General features: G+C 45.5%; 1 protein-coding gene across 1 annotated transcript; it reads left to right on the top strand.

The window, feature by feature from the left end:
* Positions 1 to 374: 374 nt before the first annotated feature.
* LOC147898156 (transmembrane protein C9orf5 protein) lies at positions 375 to 21,647 on the top strand. Its single transcript, XM_087379402.1, has 2 exons — positions 375 to 3,132; positions 21,218 to 21,647. The coding sequence occupies exons 1-2, from the start codon at positions 946 to 948 to the stop codon at positions 21,311 to 21,313; spliced, it is 2,283 nt and encodes a 760-aa protein (XP_087235528.1). The 5' UTR covers positions 375 to 945; the 3' UTR covers positions 21,314 to 21,647.
* Positions 21,648 to 22,138: the final 491 nt, after the last annotated feature.

The following is a 22,138-nucleotide window of genomic DNA, read 5'->3' as shown; positions in this document are numbered from 1 at the left end:
GTATGGTTGTCGAACTTCTACGTCCAGGAGGATCTCATCAACATATTCTTAGGATAGTTCATGCATGTTGCGCATCCACCTCATTATTCCTCAAAAGAAATTACATTTTGATCGGTTGCAGCTTTGGACTGTGGCGTGCAATTCAAAAGCTCTTCACAATCAACAACCTAACAATTCTACAAATGTCAAAGGAATTTCAAATGTAGTTTCCAATTGGCACGTGCCTCCCTATTGGGGGGGTTGATGACATTTTAAAGGCACCACACCAACCACAAATTAACAAGTAGAGAGCGTAAACAGTAACAATAATTTTATTTTTCCACCCATGGCATGGCAGGCCAAAAACCCTGGCAAATACAAAATCACTCATCATATTCATGATATGATCTGATCGTAAGACGATGCAGCTACAGTGGACAAATCCATTGATGTGATGAGAAATTAGAGCTTGGAAGGGAGCTGGGCGGCAAGGTGTTGCAACGAAAAGCTGGAAACAAACGTAAGTTGGGCAGAGGTGATGAGAATGTGGCACAGAGGCAGAGGTAGGGCAAACGTGGTGATTGCTATGGAGGATTGAAATGTGGGAGCTCATTCATGTGCTGATGATGATGAGAACCGTGCAGAAAGTGTAGGGCAGTAGTAGAAAGCTGGAAGAAGATTGATGATTGATGAATTGGGAAGTATGACAGGGAGAGATGGTCAAAGGTGGCAGCTATGGCGGATGGAAGGCTCGAGGGCGATGGATTCACGAAAACAGCAACAGCTTCAAGATCTGTGGACACCCATTTTATCTGCAACCGGATGATTTGCTTCTGGGTCCCCAATCGCATCGCCTTCCCGCCAGCTTGATTCCTCCATAGCTCATGGCGTAGTCTTTGCCACCACTGATTCTCGTCAGCCCTTGCCTCCATCCCTCACTTCGACCCTTCCCTCCTCCTCGTCGCCATGAGCTTCAGCGATCGTAGCCGAAGCTCCAGCCCCCTTCCTTGGAAGGAGATGTTCCAATCCGCTTCCAGCCCTTCTCGCCCCTCCGTCCCGCCCAGATTGAATGCCTCTCGCTCTTCCCCAGCTTTCAGCTTTGCTTCTAACACGGACCATGATCGCCCTTCGGCGCCCAGGAAACCTCCTCGCGCTGCTGGAGAAGAAGCACCGCAAAATGTTAAGTCGCGCGCTGCACTCTCGCATTTGTTTTCTGACGGGGGTAAGTCATTGGATCCCTCTTCTTCGACCATGACTTCGGAAAAGGTTGTACCAGCCGCGCGGGAGAATTATATAAAGGTCGTAGATTCTGACAATGTCACCGAGCAAGCGTCCACCCATTCAAGTCGTAATGAGCTCGCTGAAGAGTCGAGTAACTATAACCAACAAAATTTTCAGCTCGCAGTGTACATAGCCATGGCGCATGCGGTCCTTATCTTTTTGGTCATGGTATTATACGGGATCTGGAAGCTCCTAGAATGCTTTTGGAAACCCATTCAGTGGGCAGTGCTCTGCTCGATGCCCTTGAGGGCGATCCATGGGGAGCTTGTGACGTTCTGGGAGCGATCCCTCAACCAGGGTCTGATCGGGACGGTGTTGGCAATTCCCTTTGCGATCTGTAGAGCATTGATAGGAACTGCATTGGATGCTCGGCTGGCTTTTCTGCATGCCATTGGAAAAGCAGGATCGAAACAGGGCAGGAACGTTCAGTTCTCCACGCTGTTGGAGTGGCTGGCCTCCTTTGCAGTCATCGCGCTTGCGAATGAACACCTGGGTCTCTCTTTCTTAGCTTTTGTACCTTTTGTGGTAATGATCTTGTACGCTGTTGGCACCAGTCTGGGTCTTGTGCCAGTGATCGAGGATCTGGAAATGCAAAATCACCGTTCCATACTGTCTGCTGAGCCTAGCCAACGATGGAAGCATGCCAGAAGCTGGCTTGGATGGGTTTTCTCACCACTGACAGAGACGTACAGAGTCTTAGGGAAACGACTGTCCAGTGTTTTTCTCAACAATTTACACCATTTGGTTGCTATTTTTCTTATGTTCATGATGATTGTTGGGTCTTTGTCTGGGCTGATCCTATTCTCTTACAAGATAGGTCTGGAAGGTAAGGGTGCCGTTGTTTCTCTAAAATCCCATGTCCAGAGGAGCAATTATGTTGAGAGGGTGGGGTTGAAACAGTGGATCGAGGACAACAAGGTACCTGAGCTGATTGATACCTATGCAAGCAAGGCATATGAGACTGTATCTAGCCAAATTGATGTTTATGCAGCAAAGTACCAGATGACTGAGTTGGCAGATGTAGGCAAACAGTACCTGATTGGATTTGCACAAGGACAGAGGAATAGAAATATGGCAAATAACTCTGAAATCTCCGCACCTACACATCCAGTCTTAGAGAAAGTGCATAACCTTACACAGAGATTTCGGGAGTACGATATAAGAGGCGTGTATACAGAGCTCCAAGAGGGTATGTATCTTGTACTTGAGCATTTCAACATTCCTAAGGAAGAATTGTTTGATAAGGCAAAGCAGGCAGGAGAAAGGTTCCTAGATGTGGGAAAGCACGTATTTGGGAATGGCTCAAAATTTCTTTCTGGAATCATGCAACTGCTCATGTCATCTGCCAGATCTGTTCTTTCTGGGGCTCCTGAATTCTTTAATTTTTGTGCCAATGCTTTTGTGTTCTTCTCTGTACTTCATTATCTAATTGCCTCCAAGTCTGGGGGTGTAATGGAGCAGGTGTTAGGCATGCTTCCCTTGTCTGAGTCTACAAGGACCAGGTGTGCAATTGTGTTGGATCATGCTGTAAGTAGTGTGTTGCTGGCCACTGTCAAGGCAGCCTTTTTCCAGGCCATTTTTACGTGGCTACTGTTCTATGTTTTAAAAATTCACTTTCTGTATATGTCAACCTTGCTAGCGTTCTTCAGTGCCCTTCTGCCGATCATCCCAATGTGGTGGTCATCTCTTCCAGCTGGGGTTCAGTTGGCAATTGAAGGCCGTTACATTGAAGCAGTCCTCCTTGTGGCTGCACACATAGGACTCATGGACTACGGAGTTTCTGCCATTCAGAGCGGTATTCCTGGTCACAATGCCTACATGACAGGGCTGAGCATTGCGGGAGGCATGGCTCTCTTCTCATCCGCCATTGAGGTCATCCCTTACTCTTTTTGCGCTTTAAAGCATAAAATGTTGTGTGGTAAAGCTATGGTGAGTTTAGTTGATTGGAGTTGCACTAACTATCAAATGCATTTACAAGCTTTTTATTTAGAGATGATTCTGTTGAATGTTGTCCCTTTGATTTCTGAAATCCTTCCTTCTCAATATAAGATTCAGGAGAACTAGGGCTGCTATCTTTCACACATACGTGAAGCTAACTAGACTATGCAGCAGAAGACTTGTTGAAACTAAGTAAATGAAGACAGAGGAGAATAAAGAGCCACACACAAAACGACATGAAGGTGGTTGATGTGGATTAGTGTGTGCCCCGATTGAGCCCACAATTCCGGAATCCAGAGTCCATGTGTCCCTTGTTTCTAACCAGGGCTCTGTTTCTAGAACTGACTGGTGCACTGTTCTTCCAACGGTGAGAGCTATATGAGGGTGTGGACAGTTTAAAATTCTGCTTAGAGTGAATATTGCAGTCTGTTTAGACGTTGTACCCTAGTGCAGAATGGAGAATCAACGAAGAATCTTGAACCAAAGAAGTCACTGATGCAGATCCAACTTCATAAAACAAGTGTGCATAAGAATAAATTGACCGACACTCGGGTCAGGTGGAAAGACAGCATTAGAAAACCCAAAATGTTATGCCAAGATAGGCCAAAAACTCTACACAAGTTTCTCAGAGTGCCAGTCACATGCAGACAAGTTGCTGCCCTGGAAGCTCAGTGGTGAGCTCAAGATTTACTGCTGATTCTCTACCCTCCACTCACACTGGCTGCGCAATGCTTATGAGCTTTAGTGGCCTTCACAAGTTCTTGGACAAAGGTCTAGTGTCATAGTGCCCTCTATATGCAGGGGAGGGGGCCCTCAGTCTGCTTCTTTTTGCTGGCCGACAACTGTGCACCATCCTTGAACTCTTGGAACAAGCAGGTAAACCAGTACAGTTGTAGAACTGTCCCCTCTGAAGCTGAGAACAAACCAGACCTTGCACAGTACAAATATCATGGGTCTGCAACCAGCTCGCTTGATATACTCTGGAACTGCTCCAAGCGATCTCCAAAAGCTTAGAATGAGTTCCACTTAGGTTCAATTTTCTGAGCCTACCAAGGCACCAAGCAACCACTTCACATCACATCGCTCTAGAGTCTTGGACACAGTCTCTTCAACCAGGCCACCAAGCATGTCCAACATCACGGCCCTTGGCCCTCCTTGAGAAGCCTTCAGTGCCAGCTTCACCTTTACCATTAACTCAGTAGAGCTTTCCATGCCAACAAGGTGTACCGGCCACCAAAAGGCTCCGACTGCATTTGCCAAGAAAACTACTCCTATTCCTTAGCAAACATCAAATTCCAAGTGTGCTATTGTATTCAACATTCAAACATAGAGAGATTACATACTCTTGGTCATCAGTTTGTTGCTTATTGTCAAACAAAAATGTAAACTACTCCCCTTAGCATACTCGTGAGTCTTGGAGCCAATGCTCCAGTCAGGGTGAGTTGCTGACTCATATTCCATCTTAGAGTGGCTATTCCAGCCTCATCCCCCATGATGAACATGCCCTTGTCCTCAGCATGTTCTAAGCAACCTGTGCTAGCTTTATCTTAACAAAGGGTTTTGCTCAATATCAGACATGAACACTACTACCTCCTGATTTGCATATCTAATCTTAGGGTTACTTGGGGTAACAACCAAGCACAACTCTTTGACCACAACATTTCTAGGTTTATCTTCTTTGGGCCATTTCTCCTCCTTTTTCTTTTGATCAGCCTTTTTCGTCTGGTAATCTATCATTTAGATAGCCAAGCATGTCAAGAGTTCCCCCCCCCCTTGCTCTTCTCCTTAGAAGAGTCATGGTCCTAAGAAGCCTCATTAACTTTCTTCTTAGGCTTGCCTTTCTCTTGCTTGCCCACATGTTTACCTTTACCATTGGTGGTAGCAATAAATGCCTTCTCCTCACCAATATCTGAAGGACAGATTGATGTAATGGGGTGTACCAAGGGGTACAAGGTTTGTGTGAGGTTGATTGTTGGTTAGTTGTGACCAGGTTAGGTGGTAGAAGGTTCTATTAGGTGTAATTGAGAGATTCATGGGCTTGATTGAGAGATCAGTGGAGTGATTTGTGGATCTGGAGGTGCTCTCCTTTGGGGCACATGCATTGTATCAGTTGCCCTTATAAGGGCCTCTCTACTCTTGAATAAACTACTCTATTTACTTCCTTGTTGTTCCATCATATGGTATTAGAGCTTGGTTCACCCTCCTTGAGCCCTCTCTGAGTGCCATGTTATCATCTTCCCCAAATGAAGGTTTTCTTCATTCTCTTCCCACAGAATTTGCTTAGGCTTGTTCTCCTCATTCTCTGAGACACTTTCCACGCCCTTTGAGCCGAAGCATCCTCATGTTGGGGCTAATCCTTGGCTAGGAGGAATTAGGGAATAGTTGCTTCCTCTACCTGTGCCGACACGTATTCCAGTCGCTGAAGTTTCGTGCAATTCTCCCCGTAGGAACCACCAGTCATAACATGTCTCTAGTTGTTGATGGGCAACGCTATAAGGAGTATTCTAATGAAGGGTGAGCAACAATGCTCTAGTACATGAGAAATGGCAGAAAAGCCAGTCGAAAATGGTGCTATTCTCTCTGACGTTCTGACGTGGCATTGCGCAATTCTTCTCTAGGGGGTCCTTTCTGGTAAAAGAGCTTCCATTACATTGCAAAAGCCCCTTGAATGCTTGATTCTATAGCTCGAATTTCAGCCTCCAATCTCAAAGGTTCACGGTTTGTACAATGGTATGGAGATTGCAAATGGCCCTCACCGTTCCCCACTCACTTTCCCGTGCCCTCAACCCGTCCCACGTTTTGCTTTCCCGTGCGTGGTGCGCTTCAACGTGCACCACAAGATCACAACCCACAAGATGGCATGATGACGTTACTGGCAAGACGGAGGCTGAAATTCGAGCTATAGAATCAAGCATTCAAGGGGCTTTTGCAATGTAATGGAAGCTCTTTTACCAGAAAGGACCCCCTAGAGGAGAATCGCGCAATGCCGCGTCAGAACGTTAGAGAGAATAGCGCCATTTTCGACTGGCTTTTCTGCCATTTCTCATGTACTGGAGCATTGTTGCTCACCCTTCATTAGAATACTCCTTATAGCGTCGCCCATCAACAGCTAGAGACATTTTATGACTGGTGGTTCCTACGGGGAGAATTGCACGAAACTTCAAATTCTGGTAGTTTTGTGGATTTGAGGGTTGACCAAGTCAACTAAGATTTGGGGCTTCTTATTTTGACTGCAAGAATTTTTTAGTACAGATAATGTTGGAGTGCTAAAGTTCAGTCATTGGACTTGTGGGAGTCTCATTCACCTAGAAATATTCTACTTGGTGTATTGACAATCTTTCCTTCATAGCTTTGTATTCATGGAAGGTTGTTATTGAAAATGCCGCCTTCTTGTGGTTCTAGCAATACTCCATGTGTTAGGAAGATAAGAAGGAGAAAGCTCCAAAATACACCAATAGGAAGGTCACTAGGCTTCAAGACAAGAAACAAGTACCTCACTATTATTAGTATGCAAAGGACCTTGGCTTTTCAGATTTTATTGCTTGCAATATGCATCTATATGGTGATGGTTCATTTTGAAGAATTGTAAAGGGATTAGACACTGCCAGTATTGGTAAGACCTTCCCTATGGCCTCCAAAACAAAGATAGATAAGTTTTGAGGGGGAGGGGTTTCACACATGGCAGACCAAACTTAAATTATTCTCATGAAGAAAGGGATCTGGAATATTGCTAATGGGAAAGAGAAGAAACCAACTGTTGGAATGGTCACCTCCCCATCTGTGAGCTAGGGCCCTAAATGAGGAGTGCATCGGGGGGGTGAACCATAGGTGGAGTGGCCTGCCACATGGACAGCATCTTGGCTGTCATGTGGGCAGGAGACTCATGTTGGAGAATGGGCTGCCACATGGACAGCATCTTGGCTGTCATGTGGAATGGCCTGCCACATGGCAGCACCTCACAAGGAAAGGGCTAAAGGGGCTGGCACATGGGCAGCACATGGGCTGCCATGTGGGCAGCACAACAGCCTGGCAGCGGCGCAGCAAAGCGTGTGTGTACGGGCTGGAGCAGGCCCCTAAAAGAGGCGCACAGGTGGCGGGACAGAAGCCGTATGTGGCGCAGCAAAAGGTGCCTGCAAAGAGCAGCGCATGGGGCTGGCAAAGGCGCACAGGTGACAGAAGGAGCAGGGCCAATAGGCGCCTGCATGGGAGACCTGGAGCAGCAGCACATGGGCCTGCAATAGGCGCAGAAAGGGACAAAGCCAGCAGCCCAAAAGGGCCTGGCAAAGGTCCTTATATAGGGCTGGTTGGACCAGCCAACCAAGTCGGCCAGCAAGCAGACTGGTCGGCCAGGATGGGGCTGGCTGGTTGGTTTTATGACAGCCCCCTGGGGGCGTATAAAAGGAGGGCCTCCAGGCCCTCATTGATCATCTTCTGGAGCAGCTTTTCATAAGCAGTTTGGAGCAGTGGAGCAGCTGTCTTGGGGCCTACATTCAGGAGGACCAAGAGGACCTGTGGGCTGCAGACAAAGCTTGACAGGGGCTGCCCACCTAAGTTTAAGAAGTTTCTGATTTGCTCAATTATAAGCACGAGAACCTCTGTGCTGGACCAATTCCTACAAAGAGAATCAATCTCCACATTTAAATCCTACAAAGCTTGACCAATTCGTACCTATGCTATGCACATAAGTTTAAGAAGTTTCTGATTCCACACCCCACACCACACCGGTGAGCTCTTGGGCAATTCTATCAGTCTTCCGTTGTGCGTACCCTCTGTTGGGTGATTTCTAACACCAATTACTAGGGAAGGAGAGGCTTATGGGTACCTAGGTATGAAAAGGCACTAGCTATCATTGCACTTGGATTGAGTGATTCCTATATTCACCACATCGATGATTGTGACACTGCACATGTTGCATGGAGTCATCTTGAGATTGTTTTTGGAGCACAGTGGAAGTGTTTCAAGTATAGTTTACTCATCAAGTTCTTTGAATTGAAGTTGGATAGAGGAGAATCAATCTCTTCATATTTAAACTCCATGAAAAGCATACTAACTCAGCTAGCTAGCATCGAGTTTAATCTTGATAATGATATTGTAATTGCCATCTTGCTTAAAAGTCTACCTGAGGAATATGGCACTATTGTAACTACCCTCACCAATCTACCAAAGGTTAGTTTGGTGGAAATAAAGGCATCTCTCTTGGAAGAGGAAATGAAGATTAAATAGAGGAATGACCATAAAGAAAATGGGGCATATTTGATCAAAAGCAACTTCAAGGGATCCACCAGCAAGAGCAAGATGAAGTGCAATTTTTGTGGAAAGCTTGGACATTTAGAGAAATAGTGCTATGCAAAGAAATTTTCAGCAAACCTTGTAGAATAAGCAGAGAAAGAAGAAGAAGAAGAACTAGAACCAGAGGATGTTAAAGCTTTCACTGCTTTCACCACCCAAGTCAATCTTGACAAGGGTGATGACCCATATATTTGCTAAGTTGTTTTGTGTGTGTGGTCAATGTTGGGGTAAGTATGATCAAGGGCTTGCTCTATGGTGCATGTGTGCATCTAGGGGAGTCACATGTGTGTTTGTGTGTGTTGTAAAGGCACATCAAGTGCTATGATGTGTCTAGTGTGTGACCTAAGTGATGATGTAAGACAAAGGCAATCCCACTGATGTAGGGATTGATTCCCACTGATGTAGGGGCTGATTGCCACTATGTAGGGAAGGTATTACCTTCTCCCCTTTTCTATAAGAGAGAGTCCTCTCTCTCACAATCATAATAGAGATCTACCATCTTTCTTTCATTGTGCTCTCACACCTCTTGCAAGATGCATCTATTCTATCCTACGGGATCCTACAGATGGTATCAGAGCTTTAGGTTCTAGATCTAGCCTAGCCTAGCATTAGATGCTATCTCTAGCATAAACTACAAGTTTCTTCATCTTCTCCATTTTCCTCCTCCTTCCCAAAATCTTTGAGAGCTCTGTTCTCGGCCTACAAATGACCATTGCTCAAACCCTCGGAGCTGCAAACTCCTCTTGTATGGGCGAACTTCCAGCTGCAAGCTTTTGGTGAAATTTCGACTGTACGTGAAACGCCAACACTCACACTCTCTGACGAAATTTCGCGCAATGCCGCCTCTGTGCTTATCCTTCTGTCAATTCCTCTGAGCTCGAGCTGCACGACACTGAAGGGAACCTGCTGTTGAAATCTGAGCTCATTTTGACTAGGAATGGAGGCGCAACAAACGAAAAACCAGTCGGTCTTCTCAAGCTTGGCTATGGGGACCTGACGCAACATTGCACCTCTCCTTGCTGGTAGCCCTTCTTTGGTATAAGGCCCTTCTTCCTGCATAAAAATCCCCTTGAATAGAGCTATGAGCTGTGAGAATTGCACCCTCCAAGTTCAGGTCTCTGTTCTGGACAGTTTTGACAATGTTGTGAGTTTGATGCTACATTAGATGCTACTTTAGTATTTCTGATGTTTTAAAGTATTGAATAGCTTCAGTACAACTATGGCTACAGCTTTGCTTTAAGTTGCTACACCTGGATTTGCTTGGAATGCTTTCATTTGGCCACCTCTATGAAGCATGCAAGTGAAAACATTATTTCCATTATGTTTTGTAGTATGGAATTTGGTTACAAGCCTTTGCTACTCTAAATGCTTGTATTTTGAAGCTCTTCAACTCTTTCTAGCCTTGTAAGAGAGTAGACACTGCCCATTTTGGGTTAGACCCTCTCATGGCTACCATCTTGAATATGGATAAGTTCAATGGTAAAGGCTTTCACACATGGCAGATGAAGATTAAGTTTGCATTGATGAGGGAAAACCTCTGGGGGCTTGTCAAACCCGCTTCAACTACTTCTTCAACAGCCTCTAATGCTAGAGAATCCTCAGCTCCGACACATTCGGCAAGAGATCCTGCTAGAGAGGAGAAAGCCTATGGCATCATTGCTCTTGGCTTAGGAGCTGACTATATTCATCACATTTCTGATTTAGAGTCTCCTTCTGAAACTTGGCAGAAGCTTGACATTATTTTTTGTGCTAGCTCTCACATCTCAAAATTGTCACTTAAGATTGCTTTCTTTGAATTGAAGATGGCCAGTGGCACTCCTTTGGCTGCCCATGTCAATTATATGCGGAGTCTCATGACTCAACTTGCTTCTATCAACTCTCCAATCACTACAGATGATGCAATGGCAGTATTGCTCAAAAGTACGCCTGAAGATTATGATTATGTTGTTACCACTCTGAAAAATCTTCCTAATCCTACTCTTGAAGGTCTTATTACTGCTCTTCAAGAAGAAGAAAGGCACATGGAACTCTGGAGAGGCAATGACACAGCCTACCAGAGAGGCAATGACAGAGCCTATGTCATAAAAATTCAGAAGGGCAAGTTTTCACCTTGCAAACATTGTGGGAAGACTAATCACCTCTCAAAAGATTGCTTCAAGATCAATCCATGCAAACATTGTGGCAAAAACAATCACCATGAAAAGTATTGTAAAGCCAAAAAGGAAGAAACTACAAAGTCAGAAACTGCCAATCTACTTTCATTTGATGAGTCTCCACATGATGAAGACTATGCTTTTTAGGCACTTTGTCTTTTTGTTTATCATCACTTGGTCAAATTTTGAGGTTCTTTGCCTGGAGTAGTACTCCAAAAAGAATATGTAAATCACCTCTGGTCACCATATGATGTAGACCATGTGATATGTGTTTTGACTATCCCATTTCTGTAAATCTCATACCCTTGGGAACCCTTGCTAGCATGAGATCCTAGCCATAGATTAATCCTTGACCACCATGAGCTGGCATGAGAAACTATGAGACTAGATGTATCCTTGACACTGCAAGAGGCAATGCCTTGAGGGGGTTTTGTTGGGGTAAGTATGATCAAGGGCTTGCTCTATGGTGCATGTGTGCATCTAGGGGAGTCACATGTGTGTTTGTGTGTGTTGTAAAGGCACATCAAGTGCTATGATGTGTCTAGTGTGTGACCTAAGTGATGATGTAAGACAAAGGCAATCCCACTGATGTAGGGATTGATTCCCACTGATGTAAGGGATGATTGCCACTATGTAGGGAAAGTATTACCTTCTCCTCTTTTCTATAAGAGAGTCCTCTCTCTCACAATCATAATAGAGATCTACCATCTTTCTTTCATTGTGCTCTCACACCTCTTGCAAGATGCATCTGTTCTATCCTACGAGATCCTACAGTCAATAAGGGTTCTCTGCCGTGGGATGTCCCCCTTAAATGATTGTTAGTATGATGTTGGAGGTTTTACCTTGTTAGACCCATGGGGATTTCCATGCATAGTCATTAACCAATCTCTCAGTTGTAAACCAAGAGCCATTGCCAGAGTGAGTCACAGGTTAGGGTCATGAGTGTTGTTACTAGGTCTGAACAAACCATGAAGCTTCCCATGTACAGTACTGGGGCGAGGTCATCAATTTGTGGGGGGATATGAAGGACAAATTGATGTAATGGGGTGTACCAAGGGATACAAGGTTTGTGTGAGATTGTGTGTTGGTTAGTGTGACCAGGTTAGGTGGTAGAAGGTTCTATTAGGTGTAATTGAGAGATTCATGGGCCTCTCTACTCTTGAATAAAAAACTCTATTCACTTCCTTACTGTTCCATCAACATCCTCATATAGTCATAAGGGTCATGACCAATCCATTGTAGCTCCTAGGCAATTTATTAAACATCAGGTTGGTCAATTGATTGCTGTCCACTTTTTGGGGCTATAAATGCCCCAACCCCTCCAATCATTGGTGCTTGGTTGGGCTCAATTCTGCCCTAGCCAAAGATTCCAACTCCAAAATATAAAATTTTAAACATGACACCCTTATTAAAAATTGTAGCATCATATTCAGTGCTGACGCTATGGGAAAATACGAATGAATAAACTGTTACATAACATCTACTGAAAGAATACAGAGAACACGATAAGATGATCACACAATACTGCGTAACTGTGTATATCTCGGAGCAAGAGCTCATATATCATGTAAAGAACAGAGACAGAATGCTAGTGATAGCATGCGTACAAGAACCGACTATCGGTTAGAGACCGTTGAAGACCCGAACCACTTGAAGGCCTGAACCTCTAACCATTGCGGACTAACCTACCCGCGCAGACCCCTCGCAGTCACTGCTGCTAACCCGCATGGTTATGCAATAACACATGGCACTTACGGTGGACTATGCGAATCCAAAATAGATACCCATCCCCTATGACAGACATCAATATGTACGGGGGTGTGGATTTGTATGGGTGTAAGCATATTTTTATTCTATGGTCTACACCCACTATTAGGCGCTGATGATGTCAGTGGAGATGTCATAGTAGCTAGTCCCTGCTATGCGTGATGGGGTTTATGGTTTTCAATCTTATGATTGACTATCGTGAGATTGAAACTGCACTATGTTGTGTTTTTAGAGGATGAGTTTGGGAATGTACCTGGATTCATCTAGGTATATGCTTCTGTCGAATTAGCGGACATGCAAATTTCACCTTGTTAAGTTTTTGTCCAAGTTACGGCCTGCTGGTACTGCGATAATTCTTTCTATTTTAAATGGTGCGTTGCCCTATCATCTAGATTTAGATGCTGGTTTGGGAGAGACTAAAATGAAATCATTTAGTCTTCACCAGCAATCGTAGCTTGAATGAAGAGATTTGGACTAATTTTTTATTAGCCTTCTCCTTTAGTGCTAGCCTTTGTCATGGCTGAGTTTGCCTTCACCTCCGGAGTGGCGACAAAAACTCAGTACAAAGACTTTGTATAAATGGATGCTCAAGTATGTGTGGGAGTGTGGATTTGTATGTGTGTGAGCATATTTTTATACTATGGTCTATACCCACTGTTGGGAGTTGATGAAGTCAGTGGGGATGTCATAGTAGCTAGTCCCTGCTATGCGTGATGGAGTTTATGGTTTTCAATCTTATGAGTGACTATCGTGAGATTGAAACTGCACTATGTAGTGTTTTTAGAGGATGAGTTTGGGAATGTTCCTGGATTCATCTAGGTATATGTGCGTGTGCATCAGTGCAACAATCATTTTGGGCATAGCCTCGGCAGAGAACCAAGTGCAAATGAGGTCATCACAATCATTCACTAAGTACACATGAAAAGAAGTATTTCTTATTGAATCTATATGAAATTAAAGAAATAAACATTGGGCTGTCATCGCCTGCTTGTACAATAGCACACAGCGCTCCGAGTGCTCTGTGAACTGTGAGGCTACCCAAAAGCCACCGCTGTTAACTCTTTCTCTTCATCCGAACTTGAAATGCACTGCACAGGTGCACCAATTACCCCAATGTTGCTTGGTCGAACATCACTGCGTTCATTCAACTCCGTTCTCAACTGCTTTGCAGGCTCAGCTCCACTCGAACTTTCAGCAAGCTCCTGCTGCCTCTTCCGCAACGAGAGCTTCAGTCGATGATCCTTCTCCATATCCATCAACCACTGCAAAGGATGCGGCTTTGACCAATCCACCGGTTGATGCTTAGGCGACTGCTCAGTAGGAAGAAGCTCCTCAATCCACGCACCCTGTGGCAATTGCTGTTGCCAGCGTTGTTCTTGTGTAGCTGGCCGTTGGATTACCATAGGCTCATACGAGGGGGGATCAGGCAACCCAGGAAAAGAAGTGTGCCTCTTATAATTTTTTTTCAAAAACTGATTTGCTTCATTCCACCAAGGAGGGCGAGGAGGCAAAGACATATTGAAGGAATGGGCACACAGTTCTAACAAAAAACAAAGAGAACGCCTTTGCCGTTTCAAAATTTGAACTCTTCTGCCTGAGCGAGCAATAGCTTCTACAATGTCCTGAGCCAACTCATATTTTGTGTGCCAATCTTCCCTAGCAAGTGCTGACTCCGCAACCACTCCTTTATCCTTATCTGCACTACCACTCCCATTTGCGGAAGCATTGGATCCCATCGGCCTAGAAACCATGTGTGCCTGAGGACCACTTTGCCGCCCTGTCCTCGCACCAGCACCCGCATCACCATCGGTCTTAGGTTGGCGTTGATGCGGAACCACAACCTGACACGTTTGCGGAACCATTGCTTCGCGTCAGCGTGCAAATTGCCTAACCCACTCCGCACGCACATCCTCTTGGAGAGCATCAAGGAGCGAACCCATTTGCTCCATGTTGACACTGACCGTGCCAGGAAAAGTTTGCAAGTACTGAGCTAGCCCATCGGTAGTACGCCGGCGTAACAATTTCTCCTGAATGCTGGAAACATACTCCGAATGCAACTGCTGTGGATAGCCTTTGAGTGTGCTTTAGCCACCTGAACTTGTGCTTCTAGGACCGCAACCTGCTCTTCCAGTTGTTGCATCCGTGCATTCTGATTCCACAGGGCTTCATTCTCGCTTCGCAATTGAAGCACTTCAGACTCTAAGCCCACAACTCTAGAGGGATCGGTCCCCAGAGAACACTGTGTCGCGCAACAGCAGCTGTGCACAGATTTGAAGCTGAACATGCATTGGTTGCAATAGTGATGAGAATCCAGCCAAGGGTGTCGGAGAGACCACCCCAAGCTTAGAGACCACCGCAAGAACTTCCTCTGCTGTTGTCACCCGAAATGCCTCCGTCACTGCTACTAGAACCTCTAGAGTCAGATAGTAGCTTTCCAACCGCATATCATCCAACTGAGCAAGGACATCCAACCGAAAAACCATGGATTCTTGCGGAAGAAGCTTGTCCTCCACCACAATACGCAAACTAGGCACGATATGCTTGATCGGTGTAATCGCTTCTATCCCAAATGCCAACTTGAAAGGAGTCAATCCCGTGGCCACCTTGAAGCATGTGCAGTAAGCCCATAATGTTGCCAACAACTTTTCATCCCAATCCATGCGGTGCTCATTCACTAATAGCGAAATAATCCGCTTGAATGTATGATTGGTCGATTCAGCCAACCCATTAGCCTGTGGATAGTAGGGAGAACACTTCTTGTGAATCACCATACAGAACGAATTCATTCGCTTAATGACTTTGTTGACAAAGTGGGTACCCCTGTCGCTGACCAGCTCGATTGGGCAACCAAACCGGGTGAACACATCTCGGTAGAGGTACAACAATTCCATGTGCAGGCAGCAGTTGGTCTGAATGGACCCATGAAGTCCAGACCCCATTTTTGAAATGGCTCTAGTGGTAAGATGGGGTTGAGAGGCATCCGATCACGATATGTGGGTTGACTCAACCGTTGACAGAGATCACAACCCTTTGCAAACCACCTAGCATCCTTCTGCATGGTTGGCCACCAAAGGCCTGCTTGTGGAATTTTCTTTGCCGTTATTTCCCCTGCAAAATGACCACCCGAAACCCCGCAATGGGCCTCCATCAGCATTGCCTCCTGCTCATGAGGCTGGACACACCGTAGCAAGATCTCCGTCAAATGTAGGTACTTCGGCATTACTCCAATAGTCAGGAACGAGAGCATCTCATCATACCATGACCACGGGCCTTCCGGAACCACCTCGATCGGATCTGCTCAGAAGATAGCCGCCAGCTTTGCATCAAGAAACCCATCTTCCACTCCCATTGGCAGCTCCCCAGACTCCAATTGAGATAAATAGTCCGCTACCGCATGCTGCAAGCCAGGACGATGAATGACATCAAAGTCATGTTCCTGCAGCAGCAACACCCAACGTGCCAATCGACCCGTAAGATTTTGCTATTTAATTAAGTACAGCAACACGGAATGGTCAACATGAAACACGAAAGGTCGGCCCAACAAGTAATGCCAAAATTTTTTGATCAAATAAATCATTCCTAGTCCTTCTCTTTCTGTGACGGAATAATTCTTTTCAGCTGTCGAAAGTCGGCGGCTTGCATAGAAGATTGGGCGATTCCATTTGTCCGCATCTTCCTGCATTAAGACACTGCCAATAGCCCTATCCGAAGCATCAACAAACACATGAAAATTCTTCTCCCAATCGGGAGACATCAACATCGGTGCTCATGAGAGTTGGATTTTGAGTTGCCGGTATGCTTTGTCGCACTCCTCGGTCCACAAAAATGCCTTCGGTTCCATATGAGCGAGTGTGTTTAAAGGAAATCTATATGAGCGATTCCGGAGACGGATCGGTTGTCAAAGGTTTGAAAGGCTTATGGTGCACTCACTGCCGGAATTCAGGTCATTCAGCAATGGAGTGCACCCTCAATGACAAATGGTGTGCGATTTGCTTGACCAACACCCACAACACAACGGGCTGCCACTATAACGATCGCACCGCTTGTCAGCGAGTCTCATTTGTCGATCCACTGTAGCCAAAGCCGTCCGCAAATCCTGGGACAACCCCGAAATGAAGTAGTCGTTCAGCACCTCTTGAGTAGGCCAATTCACCGCAGGGACACGTTGCAGAAGTAAATGGAATTGGGCCGCATAATCCTCCACATCTTGATCTCCCTAATCCAACTGCTGCAGTCTTTCTAGAGTTTGCAATATTGTTTTCTCTTTACGAAACCCTCTCAAGAATACTTTGTGGACGAGATCATATGAGGTGAAGTGGTCCACCGCATACTCTGCAAGCTACCTTGATGCCTTGCCTACCAAGGTTGATTCTAACACTGCCTCTTGTCGGAGTGGTACCACGGGTGGCGTGTTGTTGACTCCATACACCTTTTCAAATTGTCGGACATGAGCATCCGGGTCATCGGATTTCCCCTCGAAAACTTGGCTTACTTGACTTGACCCGCAATCGCTTCGACTCCAACGGGTGGAATGTTCGGTTCTCCTCCTCTTGATGGCCCTCCTTGACCGAAGAGGTTGGGCGAAGCAGTCGAAACCGCTGTCGGAGACGAGGATGCACTCAACACCCTACGTCCATCCAACGAAACCCGTACCCGCAACTCTGAGCGGAGCTGAGGCAGTGAGTGTGAATGTGAAGGCGTTCCTTGATGACGGCCAACTCCGTCCGGGGAACCTTGAGACATACCGTCTCCATGCTCGGGGTCACTCCTCCTTTGTCGTAACCGTGTCGTTGCTGTCAAAGGATCAGGAGGACCCTGCGACGTGTTCGCATGCATGCCTACTGTGAAGATAGCAAGTGTAAAATGCACTCCCAAGACCACCGGATGAGGTTCTTCACCGGGATTTCCTCGCTTGCCTGACCGTAAGCAAGGTGTTGTCGCTTTATCTGCATCCGATGGAGCTCATCTTGAAAGTTGCGAATGTGAAGCCTTACCGCTGCAATCTCCTCCTACACCTTTGCCCGAGTGCGTGTCGATGTGCGTAACCTTCCATGTGACGTGCCTCCGCAATTGCAATAGGGAGAGATCGCAAACACCCTACCAAAAACAGGTTACTCGCTAGATATCGAATTCCTTTTGTGCATAGTAAGAATGCGCATCATGATCGCCATTGTGTAGTGTCATAATACAACGCAGACGCTACGGGGAAATACGAATGAATAAACAACGCAACATCCACTAAAAGAATATAGAGAACACAATAAGATGATCACACAATATTGTGTAACTCTGTATATCTCGGAGCAAGAGCTCATATATCATGGAAAGAACAGAGACGGAATGCTAGTAATAGCATGCGTACAAGAACCGACTATCGGTTAGAGACTGTTGAAGACCCGAACCGCTTGAAGGCCTAAACCGCCAACCGTTGCGACTAACCTACTTGCGCATACCCCCCGCAGTCACTGTTGCTAACCCGCATGGCTATACAATAACAAAAACATGACGATTATCAAATGACTTTCTCTGACTTCCAAGTTTGAACTTTTTAGTTTAGAACTGGAAATGTGTAGCTTATAATATAAAAGAAAAAACAATAGCATGAAAGATTTAGGATGTTGAATCTTGAACCTTGGAATTTTTGATTGAGATTCCAAACATGGCATTCCAGCAAAAAATGATTGAAGAACATTAAAAAACTGCAATACAAAATACCAAGCTCTAAATTTAAAAAGTGAAGGCAAAAGCATGAAGGTGGATCCGAGAAGTCATCACTCATTGAGTGGCCGGTGCTTATTGATGTTCAAGTATAGCATGGTCTTCACATCTTCACTCACCATTGTTTTTGTAGGTGAGTTCTTCTTTCATGAAGAGGAGTGGTTCACTGCTTGGCTCCCATATGCATCTTGGTTTTGTCTTTGGCAAGTGGACAAGAGGACTCCATCTCATTCTTGTATATTGTTAGATTATGAGTAGTGTGATGTGAACACACCTTGGGGCATTTTGCCCTTTAGTTAGGAGGTTTCCCCCTTTAGGATTAGTATTAGGACTATATTCTTTTGTAGAGAAATATTCCTAGTTTTTTTCATTCTTTGTAACACAACGCTTGCTTTCTCAATGCATCTCCACATTTTGGTGTTCTCCTCTCATTTCCATTCCCAACATTTGGGATCAAAGCCATGTTTTCTACTAGTTGAAGCAAGTTGTTCCTCATGGTATGCTCAAGCCAAGATAACACGACCTCGGAAGGATCAATTGTCATTAACTTCTAATTGGCCGACATTTGTATTGTATTTGGATTGGTCAAGAAGTTCAATGTCAAGGTCATCGGTGAGTGTAATTACACGGCTAGGTGAGTCTAAAGGCAAAAGGCCTAGGTGCTCCTACTTGTGAATTATGCTTCGGGGCAACAGATTTAATGGTATCCCAAGAAGGGGTAAAGAGAACATCTAAGGAAGCTTTAGAAATTGGACATATGGCAATCTAGACTCATCTAGGCAATTGGGGTTGGTTGTAGAAGTAACCACATGAACGTGAACTTGTGACTTGTGCACCTTCCTGCTGCACATTTGATGGCTCCTCTATTGCCTTTTACTTCTGGAGCCCTCGTCCTGCAGCCTGCACCTGTCTGTCTGAATGATGGTGTGCCCCCTAATGGGGCCTTTTATAGGGATGAAGGCCTTCTGAATCTGGCCAACGGCCCTGAACCCCAGCTGGCCCAGTTAGGGTTGTCCGACCTGGTCTTTGGACTGGCTGACCTGTGCAGGCCAGCCCCTTAGCTTCCCTATATAAGGGCCTTTACCAAGCCCATCTTCGCAGGGCCTTGCACCAGCCTTGGCCCATACTGTGGGCTGTATGCCTGTCTAGATGTGGCCACTGTGCAGCACGAATGTCCCTTCATATGGCTTATGTGCAGCTCCATCAGTGGGCAGTGCCATGACAGTACCATTGTAGACTGATCTACGCTGTAGGGTGGGTCACACTGTTGGAATGGTCACCTCCCCATCTGTAAGCCCCCATATGAGGTGAGCATGGGGGAGGGAGACCTAGGGCAGTACCCCACAGAAAAAGAGAGGAAGGGGCTGCCACATGGACAGCATCATGGCTGTCAAGAGGGCAGCACACCTAGAGGAGACCCGGGACAGGTGGTGCAACTGTACGAAGCAGTACGGAGGGTGTGCAGACCCGGGACAGGTGGCGTGCAACTGTATGGAGCAGTACGGAGGGTGTGCAGACCCAGGACAGGTGGCACACAGCTGTACGGAGAAGTACAGGGCTGGATGAGGCCTAGTGGAGCAGCAAAAGAGGTTGCCATGAGGCAGGGACCTGCCTTTATATAGGCTGGGCCCTTGCCTTGATAAGAGGACCAAGGCCCTAGAAGTGTGGGCCCAAAAGGCCCCGGGTTGTGAGCCCTTATAGGGCTGGACCAGCCACAGACTGGTCGGCCAGTTTGCTGCAGGCTGGTCGGTTTTTTTGTCAGCCCCCTTGGGGCCTATAAAAGGAGGGCCTCCAGCCCTCATTTGATCATCATCTGGAGCAGCAGAGCCTTAGCAGACTGGAGCAGCAGATCAGTACCTATAGGGCCTACATCCAGGAGGTGTATAGGAGGCTGAAGAGCTGCAGACAAGCTGAGTTAGGGCTGTACACCTAGGCTGACATCCAGGGCAGCAAGGTGTAGAGATCAAGTCTGGACAGAAAGTCTACAGACGCTTGACAAGGAGCATGCAGGCTCGAGTCTAGAGAGAGCCAGCAGATAGGAGAAGTACCTTGTGGTAAGATCAGAGGACCACACCATTGGTGGGACTCTGGATCTATCTCTTTTGTATTGTGTCCATAGCTTTGGATGGAAATACATTATTTTGGTGGTTTCTCTATCTGGTTGGTTCATTGTCTATTGATGAGTCTACACATCTATTCTATGCACATAAGTTGAAGAAGTTTGTGATTCCACACCCCACACCACACTGTGTGAGCTCCTGGGCATTACTATCAGTCTTCCGCTGTGTGTACCATCTGTTAGGCCCTTTCTAACACACACATGGAACTAAGAAGCATAATCATCTGCCATCCATGCTGCAGCCTCTCCATCCCCGTCCACGCGGCCTAATTCTCTCGAGGTCATTCACCCATGCTCTCATTTGGGGGCTTACAAGCAGGGACTTGACCCATATTTTCTGACACCCACAACTATGAAAATGCTGATGGTTTGAAGCTATTTGTGTGGAGATCATTGAGTGCATGCCACGTGCCTTTTGTTTATGTTCATGAAGCTATGTATTGTATCTATGAATATGTGAGCACGTACATTCTGCATAGATTACAATTGGGGAACACAATTGAGTCTTGCAGCCATCTATGAGACCAGCGAAGATTTCATTCCACCCATTTGACAATAAGAAGTGCATATAAGTATTGTAGCCATGCTGAGTCATGTTTAGTTTGATTGTGCCATATTAAGTGTCTGAAGGTTTGCTATCTCTCCATATAATCAAAACTCATTGCCTTTTCAAGTTGTGCTGTTGTGAAAGAGTTTAAAGGACCGTAGGAAGATGAAACTAATTTCAATGGCAATTAATTTTTGAAAGCTTCTTAGCATAATTCGGCTATGTGCACAGGCTGGGGTTTGTTTTTTAGCGTGTTTGTACTCTTGAATATTCATTATGCTGTCCTTTTTCCTCTGAAGTTCACTGCTGAAGCATGAGTCTTCATGGTGTTGATGGATTCAGAATTTGTGTAAAAGGTGGTCCCTAGCAAAGTCTAGCAGTGCTCTCATTAATGCTCTGTTTGAACTTTCTTAATCATTATTACAGGGAGCCATCATGGGGCCGTTGCTTATGACTGTGGCGATCTCACTGAAGAATTTATACTCAGAGTTTGTCTTGACCGCTGCAAAAAAGAGAGATTGAAAACAGGAGCAAGCTGCAGTATGCGACTCTACTAAGTCATTCTTTAGAGGTGCCCCTCATGGTGTTTTTCTTACCAGGCACATGAGAATATGAAAGCATTCTTTATATTGATTGTGTAAGATGTTGTTTATAAGTCAAACTTAGCGATCGGATGGAACAGGTCTTTCGGCAGTTGTGAATAAAAGTTTGTTTATAATTGTAATGAGTGGGTATTTGGATTTATTTTTTAGAACTGCTGATTTGGCTTTAACTCAGGCAGTGTAGACTTGCAGTTGTAAAATGCTGATTGCTAACTATTTGCGAAATTCTACTTATGTTGGAAACTTGTTAATGATCGCAAGTATCCTGGGGCGTCGGGTGACCTTCACTTTGAATGCATACTAAATGACATGGCTTCTTTTTTTGGATACCTCGTGTATCGCTGTTGGCAACCTTTGTGGATCGTCCTTGAATGAGACAGTTAGATCTGGTCCTTGAATGAGACAGTTAGATCTGGTAAATGACATGTCCATCAATTAATATTTTGAACTCAGCAGGCCCTGAAATACTGAACTCGATATAGACAATTTTATGGAGGGTTCTTGGCATTTTGTGAGGACTTTGTTATGTTAACAGGCCCTCTGTGAAGATCCAATTATGAGGTTGTTGCCACTTACCTTGTGTGGGGGTGTTCTTGAGAAGTCCTTGTTGTTGAGGAGGAGCTTCTGAGGCTTGGATCTTCGAGCCACAATTGACAATGAGCTTCCCAAGCATGGGTCTGCATTGGTTCTTTTTATGTTAGGATACTAAAGTTGGGAATAAACTTGGGCCACACTATATACATCA

This window comes from Dipteris shenzhenensis, chromosome 9 (assembly GCF_047967505.1).
Source record: "Dipteris shenzhenensis isolate YYH24624 ecotype China chromosome 9, Dip_SZ_1.0, whole genome shotgun sequence".
Taxonomy (NCBI): Eukaryota; Viridiplantae; Streptophyta; class Polypodiopsida; order Gleicheniales; family Dipteridaceae; genus Dipteris; species Dipteris shenzhenensis.
The sequence above is the reverse complement of the archived record's forward strand: the minus strand, read 5'-3'. Positions and strand labels throughout refer to the sequence as shown.